At 52.7% G+C, this 14715-nt stretch overlaps 3 protein-coding genes across 3 annotated transcripts; 2 read left to right on the top strand and 1 right to left on the bottom strand.

The window, feature by feature from the left end:
- The first annotated feature begins 16 nt into the window (after positions 1 to 16).
- LOC104058528 (feather beta keratin) lies at positions 17 to 2395 on the top strand. Its single transcript, XM_009560055.2, has 3 exons — positions 17 to 31; positions 1425 to 1577; positions 1962 to 2395. Exons 1-3 carry the CDS (start codon positions 17 to 19, stop codon positions 2295 to 2297), a joined length of 504 nt encoding a protein of 167 aa, XP_009558350.2. The 3' UTR covers positions 2298 to 2395.
- Positions 2396 to 10346: 7951 nt separating this feature from the next.
- Positions 10347 to 11176, top strand: LOC128854554 (feather beta keratin-like). The gene is made up of 2 exons (XM_054088470.1): positions 10347 to 10378; positions 10734 to 11176. Exon 2 carries the CDS (start codon positions 10755 to 10757, stop codon positions 11067 to 11069), a length of 315 nt encoding a protein of 104 aa, XP_053944445.1. The 5' UTR covers positions 10347 to 10378; positions 10734 to 10754; the 3' UTR covers positions 11070 to 11176.
- Positions 11177 to 11294: 118 nt separating this feature from the next.
- On the bottom strand, positions 11295 to 13150 carry LOC128854555 (feather keratin Cos1-2-like). The gene is made up of 2 exons (XM_054088471.1): positions 13046 to 13150; positions 11295 to 12754 (listed from the first exon to the last, which is right to left on the bottom strand). Exon 2 carries the CDS (start codon positions 12731 to 12733, stop codon positions 12428 to 12430), a length of 306 nt encoding a protein of 101 aa, XP_053944446.1. The 5' UTR covers positions 12734 to 12754; positions 13046 to 13150; the 3' UTR covers positions 11295 to 12427.
- Between the last annotated feature and the right edge of the window lie 1565 nt (positions 13151 to 14715).

Raw genomic sequence — 14715 nt, 5'->3', positions numbered from 1 at the left:
ATGAAAGGAGCTTGCAATGCAGACCAAGCACGTCAGACATCCCTTCCCTGAGCATCCTCAGATGTGTGGCACTGCAGAGTCCTGGCAGCCCTTGCTCCTTCAGATTTCAGGGAAATTTCCTTACCTTACCAAAGGTGTTGAGTGTTCCTCTAGGCAGTGGAATCCTCTGGGGCATGGAAAAGGGTCATGTTAAAGCCCTAATGCCAGGAGAAGACATATGGCCTGGGACGTAGGGATGAGTCCCAATAAGTGGGGAGATATTTCCTGTCAGCCTTTCTTTGCCTCCATGGAGTGTATTCAGGAGAGCTCCTCACAACACACTGGTCTCTTTCTACAGGAAGATGTGGCTGGTGCATCTGTTCCCTTCTACTGGCCAAGTCTTTACCCAAGGTTGATTCTGCCCCTGTGGGCTGATCGATCTGGAGGAGAATTAAAGGACTTCTACTGTAGTTCTGTTCCCAGTCTGTTCTGCTGCAAGAGGTGCTTCCTTTTCAATTGTGCAGTGTCATTTGTTTTCCTTGTACGTCATTACAATCCTACAGCCCCTTTCCTGGAGCCAATGTAGGACTCCCTTCATAGTAGCCCTGACCTGGAGCACATCAGACTCCTTTTAGGTCAGCTTTTCTCAGGCACATTTTCATTTGATGCCCACTCCCTCCTGGGAAGGAACCCCCTCCTTTCTCAGCTCTTTCAGAAGGGTCAGTGTCCTGGGAGAACTTGGTGGTGAGGACTGAGAAATAGAAGGCATTGAGTTCCCCAGCCTGCTCTCTGGCCACTCTTCAGGAAATCAGCTGCCCCAATCAGCCCTGGGCCTACGTTTCCCTCTGCCAGGCTTCAGCCCCTCTTCTAGGGGAGGATGCTGTTCTTGGTCCTTGTTTCTTGTGGTTCCTTATTCTCCTTGAAGCCCTCTTCTCAATGCTGCCCAGTGTGCTGTCATAGTCTTTGACGCAAGGTCACAGGCTGCCTTGTAAGTTCTCCCAGAATGCACATCCTCAGGTGCAAAGCTCCTTCACAGCCCCTCAACTGCAATCTTTGGTGGAACATGAGGTTCTTCCAACATTTCCATTGGCAGAATATTCCCATAATATTCCTGCCTGCTCATGTCTCCTTGCAGTCAACATCCCTCTGAACAGCACAACATCTCTGTACTCTATCAATCCAATCCTGCCTCTGCAACTGTGTGTTATCTAGCGATTTGTTGAGGGTGCAATACCTTCCACCCTGAAGGTCATCTATACAGACGTGGAACACTGATGATCCCCTCTAAACACCTGTTGACCAAATTGACACAGTCCTGCCCAGGACATCCCTGGGCTGCTCATCCCAGCACATGAAAGGAGCCTGCATTGCACGCCACGCCTGTCAGAAACGGGGCAAAGGAATGGCAGCATTGACAGACACCAAAACCCAACCCGTGACATCAGGGAGGCTGTTTAGTTTTGGAGGTGACTCTGCTGGAAAATTACTGCCTGTGTGCAGTGAGTGTGGGCCTGGGGCGATGCAGGAGCAGTATAAAAGCAGGCTCTACTCCTCACTCTCTCATCCACTCCTCTTGCCTCCATCTCCTTGGGAACAAAGTGAGTCTGAAGCCCTGCCTCCCTCTTCTTCTCTTCCTCTTCTTCCTCCACTGGATTTCTCAACACATTCCTGCTTTTAGTACTGTGCTTGGGTTTGGGACTTCTTGTTAAAGGAAGGGGGCAAAAGCTGTCGGATGGGGTGAGGTTGTGGCTTGGCTGAGATTTCTCCTGACTGGTGGGTCGTTTGGGCTTGGTACCTCTTGGCAGGTCTCCTTTTTGATGATGGGGAGGTGAAGCCAATGGGACTGCCGACACAACTTCCAGCTTTCTTCTCCAGCTCATCTTTTGCCTCCCTCATGGCTGAGGGACCAAGGCTGCACCTCTTTCATTTCCCCTGCTCCCCCTGTCCTCTTTCCCTGACCTCTCCCCCCGACCTCTCTCCAGGTGCATCTCCAGCCCCAAGCCATGTCCTGCTACAACACCTGCCTGCCCTGCCAGCCCTGCGGCCCGACCCCACTGGCCAACAGCTGCAATGAGCCCTGTTTCAGGCAGTGCCAGGACTCCAGGGTTGTCATCCAGCCCTCTCCCGTGGTGGTGACCCTGCCCGGACCCATCCTCAGCTCCTTCCCACAGAACACCGCCGTCGGATCCTCCACCGGTGCTGCTGTTGGCAACATCCTCAGCGATGCGGGAGTGCCCATCAACTCTGGGGGCTTTGGACTCTCCGGCTTGTCCGGTTTCGGTGGCCGTTATTGCGGTACCAGGTGCCTCCCCTGCTAAAGCTGCTGCCTGCACTGAGGTCTCCACTCGTATCGGCCTCCTTTCCCTCCCTTGACTTATTAAAATTCTGATGCATCCCAGCCTGCGCTACTGTCTCATCCTTTCCCCTGCTGGGGCTTTTCCAGGGTGGCCAGAGAAGGAGATGTCACTCAGAAATGGTTCTGGGGGGAAATTGTTTGTGATGGTTTTGTTAGTGATTGTCAACACAAGCTTGCGTAGATTATGCCAAGTCATGCATCAGGTGATCCCCTCGTTGTCTGGAATTGTCATCCCGAAAAAGGTCAGGATGAATTTTCCTGATGTTGTTCAGGTACAACTGTCAATTCCATTGGGTGCAGGGGTCCTTTTCTCTCAGAAAATTCTACATGATGACACAAGTCATCAGGAGGGAATGTGGTATTGAGAGGATACAGGCACTGTCTTCCCAGGAGAGGATGGAGAACCCTTCCTGACCATAGTATTGTCCAAGGGAGGAATACAGGGCAGTGGCTGCCTTAGTGTAGAACCATGTTGTCATCGAATCATAGAGTGATTCATAGAGTGATCATAGATCACTTTCAGAGATCCTCTGTTCTAACCCTCCTGTCATGTGCAGGAAGAGCTGTCACTTGATTATGTTGTTCAAAGTTCCATTAAATCTGACCTTGAACACTTCCAAAGATTCCATCACTCTCCTGGACACCTTTTCCAGTGTCTGACCACCTTCAGCATCATAAATGTCTTCCTTAAGTGCAAACCACATCTACCCTAGTGCGGTCCAAATCGGTTGCTCCTTGGCCTGCTGCTACAGGCCTTGATAAAAGGTCTCTGCCACAGCTTCTTACAAGTTCTGTCCAGGCTGCAATGAGGTCTCCCCTGAGTCTTTCTTTCTGCAGGCTGAAAGACCCCAATTCCCTCTTTGTAATTTGTAGGATGGATGATTCCATCTCTCTTTTCCTAGACCTTCTCTTACAGGTCCATCGCTCCTTTCCTGAACCTGCTCTTACAGGTCCCAGTCTTTCTTGTGCTGGGGACTGGACACAGGGCTCCATGTGAATTGTTCTCTGGGACACCTTTTCTAGTGTCTGACCACGCTCACCTTCATAAATGTCTTCCTTATGTCTAATCTACATCTACCCTATTGCAGTCCTGCTCCTTGTCCCATCACTACAGGCCTTGGTAGAATTCCCTCCCAGTCTTTCTTACCAGCTCCATCCAGGCTGCAATAAGGTGTCCTGTAAGACTTCCCTCCTCTTGGCAGATAAACCCAAAGACTCTAAGCCTTGTTTTGCATAAGTAGTGATTCATCCCTCTGATCCTATTTCTAGTCCTTGTCTGGACCTTCTCTAACAAGGCCAAGTCTTTCTTGTGCTGGGAATCACAGATTGGATACGGTTCTCTGGGGGGTCTACTGAGAGAGGGCTTGAAACACAGAATCCTCCAGTTCATATAGATATGAGATACTGCTCCAACCCAAGTGCTGCCCCTTGCACACGTGCTTGGCTGAAGTTGCTGAGTTTCACAAGGGACCGTTCCTCAGGCTTGCTACGATCCCTATGGATTGCATCCTGTCCCTCCAGTGTATTAGTAGCACTCTGAGAGTCATGCACGTACTTGATGAGGATGCACTCAGTGCCACTCTCTCTGGCACCGATGAAGATTTTAAACAATATTGGTGCCAGTATTGACCCTGAAGGTGTCCTCTAGAACTGTTTTGGTTCTGAGGTGTCCTCAGAACTGAGTTGCTGACTGGAACTGTTTGGATGCCGCCACAGTGTCCTTGAGGCACTGTCACTTATAGGTGAATAAGGCAACCCCGAGTCCACTGGAGCCCCTGACCATCAGGCCGAGCCTTGCTGAACATCCATCCAGATGTGCCTTTCTGGCCTCCATGCCCATTCTGCAGAAGAGGTGGCGTGGCCACTGCTGACATTGGTTGAGGAACCCGGGCTGTGAAAATCCCTGGGAAGGCAGCAGCCCCACAGGCTCTGGGAAAGGGGTCAAAAAGTTGGGAGGAAGAGAAATGAGAATTTCTTGCCCTGGAAGACCCTGTGCTGGAGGAGGAGAGGTGAATACAAAATGTGAACAGGAGAGGCACCGTGGGAGCCAGGTGCACCAGAGGGAACTGCCGTCATAGCAGCCCATGTGGTGCTGTGGCTAAAATAGTGCAGGTGACACATTAAAGCTTTCGCTCTTGTTGCACGGGCTTGAAGAGTGCCAAGGCCATCTCTCCTTGTCACTCTGCATCCCCCAAAGAGGAGGCAAGGGATGGGCAAGAACCTGGGAGAGGGCACAACCGGGATGGGTGAACTGAATCAACCCAAAAGCAATTCCCTATCATAGAACATCGCACTCAGCAATGAACAGTGGGTGGTGTTTCAAACTGTCTGCATTTCAGAGACCACATCTTGGTCTCCTTGTGTGAGGTGGTGGGTGATTGCCTTTGCACCTCCTGTTTTTTTTCTCTTCTGTCCCTTCCCTTCACAGATTGCCCTGATCTCCATCCACAGGTGTTTTGTTCTCCTGTTCCTCTACTTCCAGATTGACCCTACTGGAAAAACTGGTAAAAGCACTGCATACGCTAAAAGGCAGTGTGTGTCCTCCTGATCTTGCTTCTTCCCTGTCTGTGCCCAGGGCTTCCTGGGAAAGGTTCTGGGCAGGCACTGAGAGACTCAGGACAGGACAGGCAGCGGGTGCAGGCTGAGTGTCTCTAAGGGCTGGCCAGGAGCACTCCAAAGCAGTGCGGTGACCAGCAGCAAAGGCTGCCAAGATCCTTGCAGCCCAGGAAGGAGAGCTGCTGACCTGCTGCAGGACCAAGGTGGGTGTGATGACACGTGTCCACCCCAACCACCAATGGCAGCCGGCTTGGGAGCAGCCAGCCCTGTCTCTCCACACATCCTTCGGCCCCTGATAAACAGCAGCCCAAAAGTAGGGACAGGGAAAGGGTCTTTTGCTGGAACACCACCCAGAGAGGTGTGACTGCCAGCTCTGCTCCTGGACACTGAGGGATGTCATCAACAGCCTGGGCAATATGAGAAGAGCAAAGCCAGGAGATGGATGGGAGCGAGGATCCCACTGTGCTCAGCATTTTCCTGACAGCACCAAGAACACAGTGTGAGTTCTGGGCTGTAATGGAAGAACAACCTTGACCAAATGTGAGATGTTCACAGGAGAGGGGCCAGGAATTTGAGGGGTCTTGAACACTTAGCTGGGGAGGAGAGGCTGAAAGCTCACTGATTTTTGAGAAGACAATATCTTGAAGAGAAACCTAAATCATCATGGAGTCGCTACGGTCAATGAGAAGAATCACATCATTCTGTCCAGGAAAGAACTGTTGAGAATTTTGAAAGCAAATAGTCATCTACCTGATGCATAGAGAAGTACACTCAAGGCAAGCACATGTTCATGGCCACTGCACAGCCATGGCAAACCCCTCCCCCCAGAACAAACTCAAGCAACATCTCCCTCCCTGGACATGTTGGGAGAAAATTTGCAGAGAAAAAGAAGAAACAGAAGCACCGGCTTGGATGCACCAGAACTTTAATAAGTAAAAAGGGGGAAACAATTTCACTTTGACTGGAGATCCCAGTACAGGGAGCACCAGGGAAAGAAAGAAGACTTAGCCTTATGACTGTGGGGCAGAGATGCCACCAGGTGTCTTCGTGCCTGCCCCACAGAGGGAGCAGGGACAGCAGGTCCTCCCTAGGCTGGATTGGTGGGGCTCACAGCCCAGAGCACACCAAAGACACAGGACGGAAAGGAGAAAATGGCAGAGGGAAAAGCAGTCATGGGCCGTGCTTTGTGAGAGCCCAGGCTGGCCCCGTCCTCTTGCAAGGACTTCTGGGATTGCTCAGCCATTCTCAAAGCAACAAGCCCATGCTCCGTCCCCAATGGGACCATCATGGGTGTCCGTGGGGACCTTCCCCAGGGCCATGGTCAGCAGCTTTAGCAGGGGAAGGATCTCCTGCCACAGTAGCCTCTGCCGAAGCCAGACAAGCCGGAGAGGCCAAAGCCCCCAGAGTTGATGGGCACTCCTGCGTCACTGAGGATGCTGCCAACGGCAGCACCGGTGGAGGATCCCACAGCGGTGTTCTGTGGGAAGGAGCTGAGGATGGGTCCAGGCAGGGTCACCACCACAGGGGAGGGCTGGATGACAACCCTGGAGTCCTGGCACTGCAGGGTACAGGGCTCATTGCAGCTGTTGGCCAGTGGGGTCGGGCCGCAGGGCTGGCAGGGCAGGCAGGCGTTGTAGCAGGACATGGCTTGGGGCTGGAGATGCACCTGGAGAGAAGCAGGGAAAAAAAAAAACCCATGAGGTGCCAAGACAGGACAAGCAGGAGACAAGAGCTTTAGTTGCTGTAGGGAGACCAACTTCATCTCCTTCCCTTCACGCAGAAGTTCCCCAACAAAAGAGACAAAGCCCAGGCAGAGCCCCGCCAAGTCCCTTGCTCACTTCAGCAAAGCCCCAGCCCATCTCCTTGCCACACTTTTTGCCCTCCTCCCTCCTTCATGACAAGCATCCCTTGACTCAGCATAGGAAAAAGGGGTGGAAGTGCACTGAGAAATCCTGAGGAGGAAGAGGAGAAGGATGGGACAGGGCTTCAGACTCACCTTGTTCACAAGTAGTTAGAGACAAGAGGAGTGGATGAGAGAGTGAGGAGTAGAGCCTGCTTTTATACTGCTCCTGCATCACTCCAGGCCCACACTCACTGCACGTAAACATTAATTTTCCAGCAGAGTCACCTCCAAACCAAAACAGCCTCCCTGATGGCACAGGCTGTGTTTTGGTGTCAGCAACGTTGCTATTTAATTGCCTTATTTCTGACATGCTTGGTCTGTGACGCAGACTCCTTTCATGTGCTGGGATGAACTTCCCAGCTTTCCCAGGGGTAGGACTACGTCACTTTTGCCAGGAGATGTCTCCTAAATGGTATTGAGGTCCCAAACAAGTAGGGGATGTTGGTCTGGGGCAGAAAGGCTATGGGATTGCTATGGTATTCAAGACAAATGACAAGTCATACACCTGGAAAGGAAGCACCTCTTGCAGCAGAACAGACTGGGAACTGAACCATGCTACAATTTTAGAACCCTTCCCCAGATTAATCTGCCTGCAGGGGCAAATTCAACCTTGGGAAAGACTTGGTTGGTAGAAGGGAATGGAAACGCAGGCCTCATGTTCCTGGCCAAAGAGACCAGGCTGCACAAGGATAGGAGTTTTCCAGCTGAGTGACCTCCAAAACAAACCAGCCTCCCTGATGGCACAGGTTGGGTTTTGACGTCTGACAATGCTTCCATTCCATTTCCCCATTTCTGAGATGACCACTGGGACATGGAGGTGCCCTTGCCGAAGGGGAACTCAGCTCAGTGTTGTCATGGGTCTGCAGACAGCGTGTGCTCCTGCCTTGGCCTCGCCCCAAAAGCCTGACACAGGGAAAACCCTGAAGAAGAGCGTGATTCACCACAGGTGGGGAGAGTCTCTCCCAGGAATCTTGTCGACTAAAGGCACTGCCTTCTCCTCCCGGGATGAGTCCCAGTTCCCTCCATGTCTGCAGGGCAGGCTTGTGCTTCACCTCCCTGGTGTCACCTGAGAGCTGCTTTTGTACTCTCTGTCCCTCTAATTACATCCACTTTCCGAGCATCCCCAGGCACAGGACACTGCAGGGTCCGGGCATCCTCACTTGTTGGGGAAATGCAGGAAGATTCCTTCCCTCTGCAGCGGTGCTGGGTTCTTTTCCAGGCTGGGCGGGATATTCGTGTATAGGAAGGGAGGTGCACTGAAGCCTTAGTGCCTGGGACCAGATGGTCCTGCATGGGACCCAAGGATGAGTCCCAGCTGGCAGGAAGGTGTCTTCTGCTCCCCTTTCATTCCCTGCACACAGCATTCAGGAGAGCTCCTCCCTGCAACCCAAACTCTTTGACCAGGGAGAGGAGGCCCAAGTGTCCATTCCTTTCCAACCTCCACGGCCCTCCTTGTTTCCCTCTGTGTTGTTCTGGACCCTTCTTGCTCTTGGGCCATGAAGTGCCTCAGGTGCTGCCAGCTCTGCTGAGCTCTGTTGCACTGCACATCCGCCTCCATGGCATCCAACCTCCCAGCTGCGTGACGAGGCTGGAGTCAGCGTGCCTGGAGCCCAGGGGCTGTGCTCTGCTACTCGCATCCCTTCTCTCCTCCGGTCTTGAACTCCAGTGTTCCTCAGGTGTGACAGCCATGGCTGCCCTTCATTGCAGCCCTCCCTACCTGTTCTTTTTAGGGTCAGCTGTGCCTCCCCCGTCTTTTGCCCATGACACAATCTCTGGTACCTTGAGGCTGGAAGGGAGCCCTGGAGATCCTTGAGTGCCACTCTCCTGCCCAAAGCAGAGTCAGACTTGTGGGGATGCTGAGGGCCAAGCCCTGTCAGGTCCTCACTGCCCAGAACCTAGAAAACCCACCACCTGTCTGGAGAACCCCGGGCTGTGTTTGACCACCCTCACACTAACAAAGTCTTTCCCATGTTTTTGTGGAATTTCCTACATTTCAGCATGTGCCGATTTCTTCCTGTCCTTTCACTGGCTAGGAGTCCTCCTCATTGCTAAAAACATGTCCTTGCACCTTCTCCCCTCCAGGGTTCACAGTCCCACATCTCTTGGAGCCCCTCCTGCCTCAGGGTCTGCAGTCCCATCACGGTCTCCATGGCCCTCTGCTGGACTTACTGCAGTATAATTATACCTGTTTCGTACTGGGGAGCAGTGAACTGGACAGCCATATGTGGTGTCAGCAGTGCGGAGAAAAGAGAGATCATCCTCTACCATCTAATAGCCATGAACTTCCTAACGCAGCCCAGGATGCTGTCAGACTCCATTTCCACAAGGGTGCCGGACTGCCTCATCCTCACCAGGACTCACAGCCACTATTGCAAAGCTGTTTGTCAGCCCATCAGCCCCAGCCTGGAATGAGGCTGGAGCTTCTTCCCCAATGCAAGACTTTTCATAAGGCAGTGAAACACTCTTGGCCCCGGTCTGGATCCCCTGCAGTGCACCGGGAGTGAGTGTCTGCTACCTGGATTTCATGCCACCCATCACGACCCTGGGAGATCAGCAGCCGTGCCAGATTTCAATCCCTGCAGTGCCCTCTTCCCAAGCCTCTGTTTCAAGAGTTGGTCTGTGAGGACTCTCAGAGCACACACCATCAAAAGTCTTTTTTAGATGAGATCAACAATATTTGCTGCACCTCCTAACTCACAAAAGCCAGGCACATGAAAGAAGGAAATGATGTTGGCTCGGCCTACTTTCCCCTCCATAAATCCATGCCAATGTCTCCCGATGACCTTTTTGTCCTTTCATCTTGAGTAATGGCTTCTGGGATGATTTGTTGCATCCCCTGAGCAGAGGTTGAGGGTAGTCTCAGTGGCCTCTTATTCCTTTTATCCTCCTCCATGCCATTCCTGAAGTCAGGAGGCCAACTTTCTTTCTACCAGACATCCTGTCCATTCCCTTACTTACGGGACAGTCAAAGGGAGTTGAGAGCAACCTTGCAGTGACACCAACCAACCCCCTCGAGTGCACGGGATCAGGTCAGTTGCAATCATATCACCGCAATCTGTTTACATGTTCCCATTCCTGATCCTCCTCTTCTGCTGCTAAGTAAGTCTCTGCAACTCTAGACATTCCGAGAATGTCCAGAGACCAATCTCATCACAGCACTTCCTAACAGTAAAGACCAACACCAAGAAATCTTCAAGTGTCTCTGCCTTGGATGCAGCCTCCTCTCTCCAGTGACACTGCCTTGTTCAGGGCTGGGGCTGCCTTTACCTGAGCTTCACTGCTAAACCTACATGGAAGAAACAAGATGCCTGGGACATCCTTGGACTGCTATCCCAGCACATGAAAGGAGCCTGCATCGCAGACCAAGCATGTCAGAAATGAGGCAATTAAATGCAATGTTGGTGACACCAAAACCCAACCTGAGCCAGCAGGGAGGCTGTTTTGTTTTGGAGGTGACTCTGCTGGAAAATTACTGCCTGCGCACCGTGAGTGTGGGCCTGGGGCGGTGCAAGAGCAGTATAAAAGCAGGTCCTTCTCTTCACTCTCTCATCCACTCCTCCTGTCTCTAACTACTTGGGAACGAGGTGAGTCTGAATCCTTTTCTCCTCTGGGATTTCTCAGCCCATATCTGCCCCTTAGTCTCATGCAGGGTTTTGGAAGTGCTTCTTATGGGAGAGGGAAATGGTCAGAAGGTATAGGAGAGAGGTTGGGTCCTGGCTGAGGTGTCTCCTGAGAAGTGAGGAAGGTGTGGAACTCCGTGGGCTTGGTTACTTTTTGAAAGGCTGTTGTGGGATGAAGGTGAGGTAATGCCTGTTGGACTCCTTACACAACCTCCTGCTCTCTGCTCCAGCTCAGCTTTGGTCTCCCTCATGGTGGTGTGTCAGGCTGATTCTCAATCACCCTCTTGTTCTGTTTCCCCCCTGCCTATTTCTCTCCCAGGTGCATCTCCAGCCCCAAGCCATGTCCTGCTACAACACCTGCCTGCCCTGCCAGCCCTGCGGCCCGACCCCACTGGCCAACAGCTGCAATGAGCCCTGTACCCTGCAGTGCCAGGACTCCAGGGTTGTCATCCAGCCCTCCCCGGTGGTGGTGACCCTGCCCGGACCCATCCTCAGCTCCTTCCCACAGAACACGGCCGTCGGATCCTCCACCGGCGCTGCTGTTGGCAGCATCCTCAGTGATGCGGGAGTGCCCATCAACTCTGGGGGCTTTGGACTCTCCGGCTTGTCCGGATTCGGTGGCCGCTACCGTGGCACCAGGTGCCTCCCCTGCTAAAGGTGCTGCCTGCACTGAGGTCTCCACTCGCATCGGCCTCCTTTCCCTCCTTCGACTCATTAAAGTATTTATGCATCCCAGCCTGCGCTGCTGTCTCATTCTTTCCCCTTCAGGGGCTTTTCCGGGGTGGCCAGAGGAGATGTCACTGAGGGATGGTTCTGGGAGGGCATTGTTGGGGATGATTTTGTCAGTGATTGTCAACACAGGCTTGGGTAGATCATGCCAAGTTGTGCATTGAGTGATCCTCAATCCTCACTTTTATCTGTATGTTTTTCACACAAAGTTTCTCTCTATCAGTGACCACATGGGATGCAGAAAGGCCAATGCTTACACTTATTCCTATAGAAACCAACTGGTTATTTGAACTGGTGGAATTGTAAGTGAAAAAGTCATTTCGTCTGACCTTTCCTCCTCAGGTTCCACCTGTCCTTTTGTTTTCCAGTGGGTCCAGATTCAAAAGATCTAGTGGAGGCCTCGACTTGGGAAGATACTCATGAGAACAAGCTTCCTCCCCGAGGAAGTAAGATCACTACATACTTTCCTCGAGGTGTGGAGGTTCAGAATACAGAAGCAGCTCCCAGTGACACACCCAACCTGCCAGTGCAGCAGAAGAGAAGGGCTCCTCACACAGGCAGTGGTTGGGCTCCCATCATCTGCAGGGTGTGACTGAAGGAGAAGAGCATTTGGGCACAACGATACAGCAAGGCAGGCCCTGAGAGCTGGTGGTTCTGCAGGAGCCAGGGACATCTTCCACAGCTGAAAGGGACGGTGTCTTGAAAGGAGCCAGTGTCTGTGTCTCACCCTCCCCTTCCTCCAGGAATGCCGATGGTCCCTGCAAGATCTTCTCAGAGTGACAACTTTCTCTTTGGCAGCCAGGGAGAGAATCCAGAGAGAGAAGAACAATCACACAGAAGACGAGGCTATGATGCAATGGAACTTTAATGCATGGAAAGACTGACAAGAGGTCCTCTGAGTGAGGCCATTGTGCAGGGAGCACCGGGAGTAGGGAGGAGTCTTTGCCCCTTAGCCAGACAGGAGTTTGCACCAGGCATATGTCTGCCTGTCCCTGAGAGGGAGAGGGTCAGCGTCTTCTTCCTCGGATGGGGAGAGCAAGGGCTCAGAGCCCAGAGAAGCAGAAGGCAACAGAGAAAAGAAGGAGAGAAAGGAGAATGAACATCAGGCAAGTTCAATAAAGGCCATGTTTTCAGAGAGACCAGGCACTCCTCTTCTGCCTGACTTCAAATGTGGAGGAATGGATGCTCAACCTCTGCGTGAGTCATGGCTAGGATCTCCATGGTCAGTCCATTATCATCTTGTGGGTTCCTGGAGGGTCTTCTGTGGAGCAACCTAGAGCAGCCTTAGCAGGGCAGGCACGGTCTGCCACAGTAGCCACTGGTGATACAGGAGAAATCACAGCACCCAGAGTTGATGGGCACTCCCTGACAGCTGAGGATGCTGCCAACAGCAGCGGAGGTGGAGGATCCCACAACGGTGTTCTGTGGGAAGGAGCTGAGGATGGGTCCGGGCAGGGTCACCACCACGGGAGAGGGCTGGATGGCGATGGTGGAGCTCTGGCACTGCCGGACGCAGCACTCATTGCAGCTGCTGGCCAGCGGGCACGGGCCGCAGGGCTGGCAGGGCTGGCACGGGTTGCAGCAGGACATGGCTTGGAGCTGGAGGAGAACCTGGGAGAAAGGGAAATAAGAGACGTGGAGGCACAGAAGGAGCAGTCTCCTCACCACAGGAGAGCCAAGGCTCGTGATGGGTGGGGAGATGGAGGTCCTGCAGGAAAGACCAGGCACTTCTCTGCCTGTCCCATCAGACACTGTGCAAAGCGATCCAGACCCAGGAAAACTCTTTCCTAGACAAATGCCCAAGAACCTCCTCAGCCCAGACCTAGGCCCTCTCCACACGAGGCTTTCTCCCCGCTTCCCCTCCCAGGAGATGGACCTCCCGGCCCCAAGTGTCCTACTCACTTGCTTCTGAAGTTGAAGATGGGAGCACAGCGGATGAGAGATTGAAGAGCTGAGATGGCTTTTATAGTAGTCCTGCACTGCCCCAGGTCCAAAGGAATCCTCTTGGGGAGCAATAATTTTCAGAGAAGCTCATCTGAAATGCAAAGCATCCCAGCTAATGATACGGGCTGTGTTTTGGTTTCCTGCACAGCTGCCTTTTCATTTCCATGTTTGGCCATGCCCACTCCTCCTTGAAGGCTTTTTCTCATTTCTGGGGTGGGTGGTCCAGATGCTAGAGGGGTCAGTTGAAGGGTGGGGACATTGGCATCCTTACGACAGGATATTTGCAGCCCCATTTTCAGGAAGGGCTCTGCTGCTCCCAGCCTTGTAATCTTTGGATGCCAAAGGCCCTTGAACACGATGTGGTGCCACGATTCCCTCCTCCCACCCTCCAAGCCCTCTCTGATCGTCACTAGCCATTGCCTCCACAGGCAGGTGTTCAGCTCTGCTGCTTTGGACTCTCTTCCTCCTAACGTTGCATAGGAGAAGACTTGGTGTGCTTTTTGGGCCTCCTCCTCTCTCTGGGCTCTCTCTTCATGTCCCCTACTGACACCAACACCAATAGCAACACCAAAGCCATCTTTGTGTCTGGAACCTTGTCCTGCCCCTGTCCTGACAAGAGGCTTCCCCATGACTTTTAGGGTGAATCCATGGCTGCTCACATGTAGGCCAGGGTGTTTTCTTACCTACCCTTGTGTGTCTACAGGAGCAATGTGAAAGGGAATTCCACAGAGACATGAGAAAAAGTCTGTGTGGCCAAGGAATTGAACCAGGGAGGCTTTTGCCTTGCTGGGGATGACCATGGGGGTGGTGTCTCTGATCATCTGCTTTATCTTCTTCTGCCTGAGCAATGCAGACCCAGTTGTGCTAACTGTCTGCTGAGACTAGGGCTGGGAACCATCAGAGAGAGTTTGGAGGGTGGGAGGAAGAGGAAGCAGCTTATCGCTCCCCTTAAGAGTCCTTTGGCTTCCATAGAGGTCTTACAGGGCTGGGAGCAGCAGGGCCTTTCCTGACAATGGGACCGCAAGCATCCTCTCATGAGGATGCCAAAGTCCCCACCCTTCACCCAACCCCTCCAGCACCTGTACATCCCACCGCAGAAATGAAAAGGGGCCTCCAAGTGAGAGAGGGCATAGACAAATGAGGCAATGAAAATGCAGCCATGCAGGAAACCAAGGCACAGCTTGTATCATTAGTGGGGATGTTTTGCATTTCAGATGAGCTTCTCTGAAAATTATTGCTCCCCAAGAGGATTCCTCTGGACCCAGGGCAGTGCAGGACCAGTATAAAAACCATCAGAGCTCTTCATTCTCTCATCCATTGTGCTCCTCTTCTCCTTTGGAAGCAAGTGAGTAGGAAGCTCTGTCCTATCTCGGGGCTCCAGACTGCATCTCCTGGGAGGGGAAGCAGGGAGAAAGCCTGGTGTGTAGAGGGGCTCGGGCTGGGCTGAGGAAGCTTTCTGTCATTTCTCTATAAAAAGGTTTATGTGGGCCTGCATCTCTTTGCACTGTGACTGGTGGAACTGGTGAAGACGTGCCTGTGCTTTTCTGCAGAGCCTCCAGCTCCCATCACGTGCTGTGGCTCCCCTGTGGTGGGTGGGTGGGCTGCTTCTCACATGCCTGAATGTTACT

The sequence above is a fragment of the Cuculus canorus genome, chromosome 25 (genome assembly GCF_017976375.1).
Source record: "Cuculus canorus isolate bCucCan1 chromosome 25, bCucCan1.pri, whole genome shotgun sequence".
NCBI lineage: Eukaryota > Metazoa > Chordata > Aves > Cuculiformes > Cuculidae > Cuculus > Cuculus canorus.
Note: the sequence above shows the minus strand (reverse complement) of the source record. Positions and strands in the feature narration are given on the sequence as shown.